The 14,073-nt window shown below is 34.9% G+C and overlaps 1 protein-coding gene across 6 annotated transcripts in view; it reads left to right on the forward strand.

The window, feature by feature from the left end:
- Positions 1 to 8,093, forward strand: part of PEK (pancreatic eIF-2alpha kinase) — a 147,966-nt gene extending 139,873 nt beyond the window's left edge. For 4 of the 6 annotated variants that reach the window (XR_011330072.1, XM_069815482.1, XM_069815484.1 and 1 more), the window contains one exon: positions 1,731 to 1,868. Coding sequence is in view for 4 of the 6 variants with exons in the window: in XM_069815482.1 (XP_069671583.1) it covers positions 1,731 to 1,788 (58 nt within the window). In the remaining 2 variants the exon portion in view is untranslated. Of the gene's footprint in view, positions 1 to 1,730; positions 1,869 to 7,872 lie in introns of those variants that run through there. The other 2 variants (XR_011330073.1, XM_069815483.1) reach the window with 2 other exon arrangements.
- The last annotated feature ends 5,980 nt before the right edge of the window (positions 8,094 to 14,073 follow it).

Here is a 14,073-nt window from a genome sequence, read left to right on the forward strand (position 1 = left end):
ATAACAGATTTTTTAAGCTTAAAAAAAACACAAATGTATTATAAAACAAACATTAAAAGCTTTTAAAAACAAGGAAAAATAGTAAAAATTATATAAAAGTAATGAAAATATTTGAAATGTTGCTTCTTGACTTAATTTACGAGTAACCGGGGCTGCACATATGCCACTATTCCAATCAACTAACTAGGACCACAAGATATCTTATTAGGTCGTGTCTCACAGTACCAATTACAGATGAAGTGAACTATATTCCGGAATCCTGGGAAACGAGAATGCGGATGCTTTAGCAAAGAAGGGCAGCACTGCTACTTACAGACCTGTTACTAAATCTACATATTACTCTGTGAAAAGATTTATTAAATCTACATACTTAGACTTCAACAAACAAAATTTGATAACACAATCTCAAGGGAAAAAGTGGAACTCTCTGCATCATAATCCACAGTTGATTCCCGATTTACCACGCCAATCGTCTGTAGCTGCATTTAGATTATTTTAATGTACCGAAGTGCAGATATTCTGCATCATCATACGATGAAAGAGTAATGGAACGGCGGCCACTAGAGGGACCCAAGAGTTGGAGCTTAATCTGAGACGATTCTGTCCGACGCCGTGGTGGTATCCGGTGTGGCTTAGTGGATAAAGCATCAGCACGTAGAGCTGAAAACCCGGGTTCAAATCCCGGCGCTGGAGAGAATTTTTCTCCGTTCCATTACTCTTTCATCGTATGATGACGCAGAATATTTGCATGGAAATATCATATGTACTTCGGTACATTAAAATAATATATATGATATGCGTAAATCACTTCGTGATTTAAGACGGCGCTTATTCCGTCGGATCCCGGCCAACTAGTCACTCACAACGAGTGCACCTCAGCACATGTGTGGACTTGGTCCTACGTTCATAGACATCTATGACGTAATGCAGAGGGCGGCCACTAGAGGGAACCCAAGAGTTGGAGCTTAATCTGAGACGATTCTGTCCGACGCCGGGGTGGTATCCAGTGTGGCTTAGTGGATAAAGCATCAGCACGTAGAGCTGAAATCCTGGGTTCAAATCCCGGCGCCGGAGAGAATTTTTCTCTGTTCCATTACTCTTTCATCGTATGATGATGCAGAATATCTGCATGGAAATATCATATGTACTTCGGTACATTAAAATAATATAGAAGAAAAAATTGTTAAAGCAAATGTTTGGTAATTTAGCATTCTAATATTCTTTGTTTCCTTACAGCTTTCTATTAAATCTCATCGAAATCCTCAATTATCTTAAGACACCAGAGAACAGATAATAATTCGGCAGTCATTTGAGAAAACCGTTTGGAGCCTAATTTAAAATTCCCGTGTTATTGCACAGTGTATATAAAATATACTGATTTTCACTCACTTAAGTAGCTAATACTCCATTTATAACGTCCACATTAGTTCTAAGTTTATATATAACAACATTATTGATACCTATTTATTCCCATAAGAAGATAATACTCCATTTGTAAAGTTTGCATTAGTTCTTACTTCAAAAATTTCAGTACATATAACAAAATTATTGATATTCATTCTTGTAAGAAGATAATACTAGCTACATTTGTAACGTTCTCATTAGTTCTTAATTTAAAACCTGTAGTCATCAGATAGCAGGGAGACGATTATTTCTTGTGTAATGAAGAAAAAATTGTTATAGCAAATGTTTGGTAATTTAGCATTCTAATATTCTTTCTTTCCTTACAGCTTTCTGTTAAGATTCATCGAAGTCCGCATTTATCTTAAGGCACCAGAGGACAGATAATCATTCGGCAGTCATTTTATGAAATTGAATCCGAGTTCAACGTGTATTTATGTTTAAATAAAGAAAGTTATATATTTATATGTCTCCGTCTTTTTACCTATTGTTGGCATAAGTAACTGGTAAATTTTGTTACCTTTTATATTGCCAAACGATAGGCATGTATAGTATGATAAATCTCGCTATAACCTAACATCATATTGTACGTTTTTTAAGATTAGGCTCACGAACTCTATAAAAATCCATTTAAGAGAGGCTTTGCTGAATGGCGGAATATCATAGTGTCTCGGACATATTCTATTCGAGATCTAACATCCTTCTCCAAAGAATGAGGGAATAATATCCAAAATGTTGAAGGCCAGTGGTTAGAGCAAAGAACCAAGTGAACTCAACTTTCCTTCTATTATATTTGTAAGCTCATTTTGTTTCATACGCCCAACTTGAAAAGGTTCCTCTTTTAATTCTGTACATAATGACCTCAGTGTTCTCCCAGTATGGGCCATTTTACACAAAATTAGTAGAGCCTATGTAACAGATACGCATGCACTTTTGATTAAACTAACACACGACGACGAAGTGCAATCGCAGGAAACTGACATAGTTCGGTTTATTATATCGCGGTTAAGACTAGCCCTGCATCCTGCTACTGCAGGGATGTCAAAGTCAGAAGACGTGAAAGACTCTACATGCTACTAAGCGCTCACAGGTTCCAATGAATCTATCAGTAGCAGTGAAAAAGAAGAGGTGAGCAAAATGAACTTTATTGGCCTACCACTGCAAGATGAATTAAACTGCTCTTCAGTAATAGATAATGTGTTACGCTTATACAAGAAAACAAGAAATAAAAGCATGTTTTGCAGCATGTACCTCTGTAATAAATGAATTAATTATAAAATAGTAGGATACAACAAATAATAAACATAGCTTTTCTTTAACTTAAGCAGTTTTACATAATTGGGCCTATAAATTAGCCTCATTATTGTTATTATATGAGCATCATCACACTTCTAGAAACAAATTTAAATTCCTGAATTTTCGCGTAATAATTCAGAAGTGCTTTTTGTGATTTTTTCCGACCCCCAGCCTACTTATGTCCGGTGAAATGTTTCTTGCAGTAAAATAATATCTAATGGAAGACCTGAATTGGCTAACATTCCAAGTCCATAGGCTTGCATTATGAGTATTGAAGTAAATATTTGTATGATTCAAAAACACAGTCGAACTTAGTATATTTTTTTAAAGAATGATAGCCTATATAAAACACAACTTGTTACTGTTATCCAGCCAGGAGATCAACCGTGAAAGGAATGTGCTTACTATTGCGTCACCTATTGGAGCGAAGTAGATAGATAATATTACCGTTATAACGTCAGTTTAAAAACATGCGCTCTCCTGTATATGTTATTTCCTGTATGGAGAGATTAAAAGACCAGGAGATTAACAGTGATCTAATTTTGTAACTAGGGTAGTATCAATATGTGTGTATCAATGTTATTGTTTGTGCTGTAAGAGCTAGCCAATACAGATACGAGTACCCACGTGTGTGACCTTATGACATCAACATTCATTCACAGCATTACCCCGCTTCGTCTCACTCCCCAGAGACTTTCTCGTGGTTGGAGTACAGTAGGTAAAAAGTCGAATTCGCTCAATTTTGGACTTGGGATGTTTGTCAATTTAGGTATTCAATTGTAATTGTATTGGTATATTTTTATGAGTTGCCTAAGGATCACGAAACAAATCCAACTTGGGCTGAAGCAGGTCAATATCTTTAAATCGTCTATGGAACTCTTCCCAGAGATTTTAAAGCATTGCAGCATTTTACACTGTTGAACAGGAGTTCAATGACCGAAGGCGTTGGAATTATAAAAAATTCAGCCGTGAGATCTGCGACATCCACAATGAAATCTTCATCCGAAATCTTTTAACAATATCTGTCGACATAAATTAATTAATTCTTTCCTTGCGATCTCCAATTCAAAACGTTCAGATGCTCGAATATATCCAAGTTCCTCAATCCATGTAGAGTCAACTAGTTCTGGACTGTCTCTATTTTTCTATTATGAATTCTGATAAATATTCACGCAATTCAAAATACCTGGACAGAACTTCTACTTGGCTTAACCAAAGGATATCGTAATGGTAAGAAACATCGTCAAACTGAGAATTTATATATGAAAATCTGGACAATTTATAGACACAACTCGTAACTGACATGTAATGAGTCTACCCCATTAGCAGCACATACTTTTGTTTCTACTTTATTCTGTAAACATAAATACAATGCTGTGAGGAAGCAACTCTACAATTCATCTTCATGTCAATAAAAACAAGCTAATTTGAATATTATATCAATCTGTATATGAACTAATAATTTCAGGCGTTCGACACTGCTTGTCTTTGTAACTAAATAATTTCCACAAACCAACAAAGAGTAACACCTCAGCTTTCACTTACATAAGAAGTCAAGAGTCTAGTCAGTCTGAAACTTACTGAACGACTTCTTCGTCAATGTGTAATGTACACTGGCTCGCAAAACTTTTGTCTGATATACTGTACATTTTTTCTCGTTCTTAAGTTAGTACTTGTACTCACTCTAGGATAGTAGCGTAGGCGGCAGGTAGTCTCCCCGCAGGTAACAAACCACCCCTCCTCACAACAGAAAGGTTGAACCAAGCTACTTAGTAAACTTAGAGAGAATATGTTTACTTAGTGGTCTTGTGATATAGATAAATTTAATAAACAAGGCATTTTGTAGCTCCTCCTCACGCCACGGTTCTTTGCATTATAATGGGCCTACAGCTTATTTTTCTTTGGCTGTTGTCATGGTAATAACACTACGCTAATAAAAATACATTGATTAAAAGTGGCACTAACAATCACCAGATTTATATTCTAAAAAATCGGGTAAATAATTTTATTAAGACAAATTTTTATGGGTAGGCCTATGTGTTTAATTTAAAACTTGATTGTCAATTATATCCCGTAGGATACAGCAGTTTAATTTGTATTTTATACACATAAAAAGGTTTGCATCTTATCCTCATATAGTAATGGAAGAAAAATGTGGATAATGAACTAAAAAATAAGCAAAGCATATACAGGGACATCATTTTATTTTTACTTGCATTTTTATTGTACCTGCATTTCTGAATGTACCTCACTCCCAACCCTTCACTAATGTCCTTGCTCCCGTCAGACACACAAATGTACGGCCGCTGTTGCATTCATCGAAGTCTTCAAGCAGTAAAGTAAACACTGCAGTATATAGTGTGTTTCATAAATATGATTGCGTTTTCTATAGAAGAAAGACCTATATTAATAATATCGTACTAAAAATTATATTCAAGAAACGATAAATTCAATTTCAGAGAATATGCTTCAAAATGTTTTTAATAATATGCTTACTGAATTGAAGCCTGCATTGTAATGAACGGCAACCATTTTCAGCAACTTGTTTAAAAATTCAGATTAGCTTTTTTTGAATTGAGGTGGCTAGAAGCAAAGGAATGCTAGTGACATTTGTAATAACATGAGTTAAGTGCATCCAGTGTAAGCAAAAGTATCTAAAATTTTAGTGGCAAAGGGATATTTTAATCGCATCACACATTAAAATTTAAATAAAAATTTCACCGATTTTACGAAAGCTTAAATATTTAAACCCCATTTTCTCAAAAGTAACTTAAGTGCACTTACAGCCCTTTACATATGAGCCCCTCAATTTAAATGCACTCTCTATATTGTATGTTAACATCAATAATTAATTATGCTAAATAAAGTAGACATTACATAACGAACATAGCCGCCTGAAAAGTTGAGTTTTTAAAAAAAAAAAAAATGTTACTACACTACTGTATTTTGATAAATTCCGTAAAAGTGATGATCAAACTGGAAATCGTAATATCGTATTTCCCTACAACATAAATGGATACACTACTTTTCTCTCCTCCTATACCTAGTAAAATGATTTGTTTACATATTGCACTAGTAACATCAAACTCCTGTAATGGAAGGGGGCAACAGTGTTTCCGAGTATAGCCAGGTTAATGTTAAAAATGTTGGTAAAAATAAAGTGATGTCCCTGTAGAAATAGCAAATGTCTGTGCTTTCAACACCAAACATGATATTGGAACCATATCCGATACAATAAAGATGTGTAGATGGAAGAATTGTCCCGTTGAAAAAATATAATTATATCAGGTTGCAACACGTGCATGCTAGGTAGCATACAGTATTTTCCAGTATGTGGATATATTGCTGGGAAGTCAAATTCTCTTCAATTTCACACAGAGTTCCTCCTCATAGCCTGGAAATCCATCCCTAGAAATACGTCCACTGCGTTGTGTTGATGTTACATAATTCTGGCTGGAACCTTGTGGACCCAATAGAACGAAATACCTGAATAGGCCTATGACTGGTGTTTGAGAAAATCTTTTAATCTGAAAATATTGCATTTTTCCATGGATATTCATAATATTCTTGTCAAAACGCGATGTGAACTATTCTACGTTTATGATCCAACATGGTATTATACGTGCAGGGAAGATGACAAATTTTCCTGGAATATCATATAATACTCAAGAGAAATAAACAATATGTTTTAAAGCCACCGGCGTGGCTCAATCGGTTAAGGCGCTTGCCTGCCGGTCTGAAATTGCGTTCGGGCGCGGGTTCGATCCCCGCTTGGGCTGATTATCTGGTTGGGTTTTTTCCGAGGTTTCCCCTAACCATAATGTGAATGTCAGGTAATCTATGGCGAATCCTCGGCCTCCTAGTAGTTGATACAGCGTCGTTAAATAACCAACTAAAAAAATGAAACAGGTTTTAAACATTTCGATGCAAAATAGACTCAATGTTTTATTTCTGTCGGTTACATATACCGTTATTGCTCTAAAAGATTGTCTTTGGTTCGATTAGCTATACATCTGCAACTCAGAGTTCAAATACCTCCCTTCCCAGGACGACATGTGGAGTGGGGTATGTAGACATAATGCCAACATAATATCTCACAAAGTTCACTTCCACATTATTTCATAGGACAAAAGTTTTGCGAGCCAGTGTACAACCCTTGTGTTCAATAGTGACTTGTGCCTGCGTGCTTTACGTGCTCTGATCAGCGCATACAGGCTGTGAGCACGTTTGCACTCTCGTTGACATCACTGTGCTACTGAGTCGTAGCGGACTGATACCCGGCCTCCTCTAAAACTTGAGAGTGTCGCTGCCTGTGACCGAAGACGTCGCGCATCGCTATGAGGCTTATGCCACAAGCCTCTCGCTGTGAATGAATTTGATATATGGAGAGGAGAGATCGGAGTGAAACCAAGTGTTACGATACATCGTTATTACGAACTTATACTGTTAGTAAATATACTAGCTCAAATTTTTTGGGTAGGCTAGGCCACAAAAGCCTCTTAAGAGCTTCGCCACTGACTAATATACAATTAATATTGTTGCAGTTATTTATGAAAAATGGCGTTTTATCTAATGAGTCCCATTTAATAATAATAATAATAATAATAATAATAATAATAATAATAATAATAATAATAATAAATATTAATGATAAAAACAATAACAATAAAATAATAATAATAACAATAACAATAATAATAGCAATAATAATAATAATAATAATAATAACATTGGTATGTAACCATTTTGCTTCGGAGAAACTGTTTTAATATTATCCCCACTATATCCCGTCACAAAATTCACATTTACTTCCCTTTCATCAAGTCCACTTTTTGATTTGAATATTCTTTCTGCCATAGCAGACTTCCTAAATGACGAGAAATAGTATACAAATTTAAATTTCTTGATACAGTAGTTGTAACTGTAACAAAGGTTCAATTTGCTAATACATGATACAGTATTATGAGAAAAATTATGATAATAGGACTAGATAATTTGGTCTTCGGTTCATACTGTATAAATGGTTGTTTAAGACTTCAATATAACTTTTCAAAGGAAGAAAGGATATAAAGTTTTCGAAATTCCAGAAAATGCTTATTTATTGATATCATTTACTACGTCTTTATAGCCTACTACCTACTGGGTTTCAAATTTAAAAACTGTTATTAATTATAGGTCCAGGACTTCACACGGTACCCATCAGGGATTTTCAACATAGTCCAAAGTGTGTTCAGCATCTTGTGAACAGGATACTACACGTACCCATCAGGAATTTTCAAAATATGTTGATAATGAAAGAACTGGGTTTGAGGACGCCATACTATTTATACTAAATCTTAAATTTGTGAAATTATTGTGAAAAATAAACTATACTTTTAATGCTCTAAAGATATTTCTGTTGCACGAACTTACTAATTCTATTCGTCTTAACCCTGCGTTGGTGACATGGGGTTTGACACACCCCACCTTGCTTTGTTTTTTGTTTGCTACTAGATCACTCTGGTTTGTTATGTGTGGATTGTCTAGCTGCTTGCAATACTTCCTTCAGTATGTTCCATGTCATATTCAGTAAAAAGCCAAAAAATGAAATGGGGTACCTATCTCAAACCCCACGTCACTACTGATGTAATTTTTTTGAGGTCACCAGCGCAACTACATACGTTTACTGCGCAATGGGACAGAATGACCAATATTGTGATACCGGTATTTTATATTCGAAATGATCACTTTGTTTTCGTGTTCAGGTTCCTGGATTTATTTTTTGTTTTTGTCCATCGCTGTAGAGTAACGGTTAGCATTCTTGACCGTGAAACGAACAGATCCAGCTTCAGATCCTGGTTGGGACAAGTTACCTGGTTGAGATTTATTCCGGGTTTTTCCCTCAACTCATTAAGAGCAAATGCTGAGTAGCTTTCGGCGCTGGACTCTGGGCTCATTTCGCTAGCATTATGATCTTCATATCATTCAGCCAGATAACCATATAAGTTGATAAAAGGTCGTAAAATAAGCAATTAAAACTTTTCATTTAATTTAAACTTATCTCTTAATCTCGCCACAAAATGTTCGGTACTGATTAATGTACTGAAACAGTGAATTGTCAACTTCATTGAGGTGTCAGACTTTCATGACAATTCTATAAATATGTAGAATTGTCAACAAATGAACTGACACTTTTCTGTTTCATAAAGTTAAATGTCAAAAAGTCTTGACAAATTGTAAAGTTTTGCCTGTCGTGATATAACTTTTATGTGACAAATCTAACAAATTGTCATGACAGTTCTACAAATTGTTGCGATTTTTCCTGACAGAATACTTTATGAAACAGAAATGTGACAATTTGCAGAGTCGTCATTTGTTATTTGTCAAAATGATATTTGTAAATATGTCAAGTTTTATGAAATAGGCATATTTATACCCAATTACAAACATATCATGATGTTGTAAATCGTTTTCGTCCCAAAATGGTAAAATGGTTACCATTACATCCGAACTTGAAAAGTCAAACTCATTCTACAGCAGTGGACAATGAATTATGATGAAAATCTTCAGAATTCTGTTTTCGAAGGACATTGAGGTTAAATTTATCACCTCATTCTCAACCATGTTAAAATTCACCCATATTGATAATTATCCTTTATTACCATATTATTAGGAATAATGAATTCCATTTCCACTTACTCCTACCTCAGAAGTGGAATTCTCAGACTAGAAGAGTCCATGAAGGTCTTTGTTGACCATACCTGGAATACTGAAAACAAAGCAGTTTCAAAGCATATGTTTATGAAGCTGGCCAGAAAAAGAGTAGAGTCCATCGCTGTGGAGTAAAGGTTAGCATATCTGATCGTGAAACAGTGAGCCTGCGTTCAAGTCCTGGTTGGAACATTTACCTGGTTGAGGTTTTTCCGGGGTTTTCCCTCAACCAATTAAGAGCAAATACTGGGTAACTTTCGAAACTAGATCCTGGACTCATTTCGCTGGCATTATCACCTTCATCTCATTCAGATGCTAAATAATCTTAGCAGTTGATAAAGAAAGAGTCAAATAACCAATAAAATAAAAGTAGATTTCTGTACTATGTGGAATTTGAGTCATATTTAGGTTGTAAAATTACACACGTTGATAAAGTTCAGAACAGACTTCATCAGAAAGTAGCTCTGTTGCACTTGCCTCTTTATCCATGCTATTAATCTATACAGAAAGGGAAACTTTATTCTTGGAATTCATTGAGTTTGACGACTTCTAGTTTGACTTTCCAAAAAATTGACAAAGCATAATATATGTCTTCACTCATTTCCTTCTCCTGCTGTATCTAAAAACGGGAAGGACATTGAAGATTATTCTTTAACGTTTCCCAAAAAAATTCAAAGACCACATTTTAGCTGTCTTAGCAAATTCTGAAATAAGTCAGATACGATTTTAATGTTTCTTAATAAATTCAGAGACATCTCCGACATTATTTTAATGTTCCCTTACAAATTCAGAAGCCTGAAACATAATTTTAGTGTACCTTGACAAATTGAGAGACTACTCAAACATGATATTAATTTCCCTTTACAAATTTGGAGGCAAATAAGACATGATTTCAACATTCCTTGACAAATTCAGGAATAACTGAGATTATTTTAATGTTCCTTGCAAATTCAGAAATAAACTCAAAGTAATGATATGGTACTAATAATCAGTGATGAAATGAGAATGATAACGAAACTGAAATAGAGTACAAAAAATAGTTCTCACTCTTTCGTCCACCATAAATCCCACAGAATCAAACTATGATCCTCTTTTGTGGTCATTAAGATGAAACCATATTGGGATTGTTGAAACTAGTTATTCAAATTGACTGTTTCACATAAACTGTTCAGGTAAACAGTATGATAGTTTCTGCAGCTGGATTTCAATCCCGGGACCTCTGGTTGAATGTACCAACGACTGAGCTACCCAGAAACCTCACTTGATCAGGGGCGTATTTTGCGGGCTACCGGCGGTAGCCCAAAAAAATTACAAAAGAGAAAGTTTATAATATAACATAATGTAATAATTTTGTATTATTAGTTTTACCATAGTAATTAAAATTAAAGTAATTGTTAGATATATTTTGTGTAATAATAGGGTCAGCAGTAGCCCAAACCCTTTAACCAGTATACTCCCCTGCACTTGATACGTCTCAATTTTTCCCCTTTTTATCCACACAACTCGAATGAGCTGATGAGATGCTAGAGAACCACATCGAGTGCACACAAACTCTGTGTGACTTAAATTGTGGCTTTCTATTAACGTATATATTATACAATTCTAGTTTTCAGGTAAAGCTCCCTGTGAAGCAGACTTGAATAGGGAAATATTATATTGTTCCTCAGATGTAGCATAACGTTTTTACATCTTCAAATACTGAAACTAAAATCGACACATATTTCCATCTAAGAAATGGGTGTTTCAGCTGACTTCAGTTGTCTCTTCCATTCCCAATTATTAAATATAAAGATAAATATAATGGTTGACCCATGTGGGCCCATTCGTATATAGAAAAACAATGCTTGTAATTTTCTTGCATGTCCCTGGGACGGAACTAGCTTTCATATAATATTGTTCCTCAGATATAATATGATGTTTATACATCTAATCAAATACTGAAATAAAAATAAATAATTAAAATCGACACATATTTCCATCAGAGAGATAGGCGTTTTCGACTGACTTCAGTTATCTCTCTCTTTTCCCAGTTACGAAATAGAAAGAACTGCACTTCATGAACTGAAGAGTTTTCGACTGGTTTTGTCTGCATAGAAGTGGGACAAAATCCGTTCATGCGTGTAGAAATTATTAGATGAGATTTACGTATGCCAATACAGGAGATCATTTCATTAGGCTTGTTTCCGTCTTGTAAAGAATACAAAAAAATGCTAACTTTATAGTTAGGCTATTTTCACGAAAACATAAATAGAACACATTATAAATGGGACTAGTAGACCTAGAAATGTGACGAGCAAACAAATGAAGGATTAACACCTTAGCAGCGGTGTAAAGTGCCTCAGGAATATGCAGTATAACGAATTATAGTAGTCAGTCTCTTATCATCGTTGTTCCTGCAATAACTCCTATGTGCAAAATATAAAATTATTCAATAGGAAGGAAAACACATTTATTCATTCTATGCCAGTAGTACATAGGAGACTGAATTCTTAAATTTTCGAGAAAAAAACATATATATATATATATATATATATATATATATATATATATATATATATAATTACATATAGGAGATTTTATTATTTGTTGTATCACTATTTAAATTATTTAATAGAGAAAAAATCTGAAAATTGATAAATATGTGACATAAGAGTTATTGCAGGAACAACGACGTTATGTAGTGTATAGTTCGTTCCATATAGCTACACATGTGCATGAATCATTCTAGAACTGTTAATAGTTCACTTGTTGTATTATAGGACAGATTAAAAGACACCTGTTTGTACCCAACATGTCATGCAAATATTTTTGGTTAAATTTTCTTGAATACGAGAATAATGTACATTTGCTTACTGTTTTGTTGGCCTGTTTGATGAAATGGCTTTTAATTTCATAATATAGGAGAAATTAAAAAAAAAAAAAAAATAGACTGAACTCTTGCGAAAAATATAAAATATGTGGACAACATTTTTTATGTAAATATGAATTATGCATTGCAATGATATTTTATACTACTATAGTTATTTTCTTTTTAAGGGAGATAAAATGTATTTGTTCTGTTTGTCAGTATTAAGATAAAATATAATATTGGTAAATAAAATATAGCTACTGTTGTCAGAATAGGAAACATTTAAGCGTTATTTTTCAGTGTGTGTACTTTTTAAATTTTAATAGGCAGTTGCTGTATTACTTTTTCTTTGGAAACATAATTTATAAGTTCAAAATAATATACTGCATCTGTAACATACTCATACAAAAAAAATGTTAGTCTCTTTCAGGAATTTGAGATATTTTAGAACTGGATAAATATAATACTGACATTATAGCATTGTGATAAAAAATATTGCATTAAATTTACCTTGTACCTGTACAGAATTCTGGACCTTAATATTTCGTTTAAATACTTTTGTAAAAGTATTCGTTTTTCCTTCTAGTTTCTACAGTGCTTGAATTGTATTCAGTACATATATGGTATATATTGTGACAGCGACGTGAGATTCGAACTCACGACCAGCGTCCCGCAAGAGAGCAGATCGCGCGGAGCACTGAGGGACGGCGCGCAGCGGAGAGAAGAGAGGGGGGGGTGTATTACGTCAACGCGACGAGGGGAGAGTGCGCGCGCAGCTGCTACTTACGGAGTAAAGGGGGACGGACCCTCCCGAATCTTCTAGAGAAGTCCGTCCGAAGTGGAGATAGCCAGATAATTCGAGAAGTCGTACTTTCCAGAAACTGTGGTGTGAGTATAAATTACGCGCGCAAGTGAACGTGAGGCAGTTTTCAGTTGATTAGTCAGCCAGTCAGTGAGTAAGCCAGAGCAAGCAAGCCAGTCTTGTGTACTGGAGTTCGGCTCGAGTGTGCGCCCGCAACTGTGCCAGCATCCGAAGGCCTGAGTTCGAGTGCAGTGGACCGCAGTTGGAGGGACCTGAGTTCGAGTACAGTGAACTGTCTCTGAAGGTCTGTGGTTCGAGATACTGTGAACTCGAGTGACTGAGCTAGAAGAACTGTGAACTGAGAACTGATAGTTCTGATTTGTAAATAGTGCTTTGTAAATATTAGTTAAGATTAACAGTTCAGTGTTGTTCGTAATAGTCCAAGTAAATTGTCATTGCCGTCAGTGGAGTGCTATAACGAATACTGTGTTGAGTGAAAATCCTATTGTTGACGAGAGCGTTTAAGGTGAATTGTAGAAAGGAATTATTGTTGGAAGAATAAAATTCTATTGTTGAGTTGAAATAAATTTACAATATGTTACTTTGAGTTTGATTTCTTCTCATTCCAAGCAATTTTATATAACACTGTGATTTCTTCAGAAATGGACACAAAAGCATTATGATGTGCAGAAAAAATTGTGACAGTGTATGTTATAATAAATAATATTACCCTATTGACCCTAATCTAGCACTTTCTTGCACAAAAACAGTCATGTAGAAGCCATACTCGTATTACAATCGTAGCCTGGCCCTTTTCAGTCGTAAAAGAAGTCTGCTAGGGACGCATAGGTTATTAAAGGATTTAACAACATTCATAAAGCCAGTCAGTCCTTTTCCTATGCTCGAAATACAACACTTGGAGGTACAGTAGAGCGTGGTTATAACGACATCCAAGGGACCTTAAAAATTATGTTGTTATAAACGAGTGTCGTAGTAACCGAGATTAGTATTATCAGTCTAGTGAGGTGGGAAATGA

Source organism: Periplaneta americana, chromosome 2 (assembly GCF_040183065.1).
Source record: "Periplaneta americana isolate PAMFEO1 chromosome 2, P.americana_PAMFEO1_priV1, whole genome shotgun sequence".
Lineage (NCBI taxonomy): Eukaryota > Metazoa > Arthropoda > Insecta > Blattodea > Blattidae > Periplaneta > Periplaneta americana.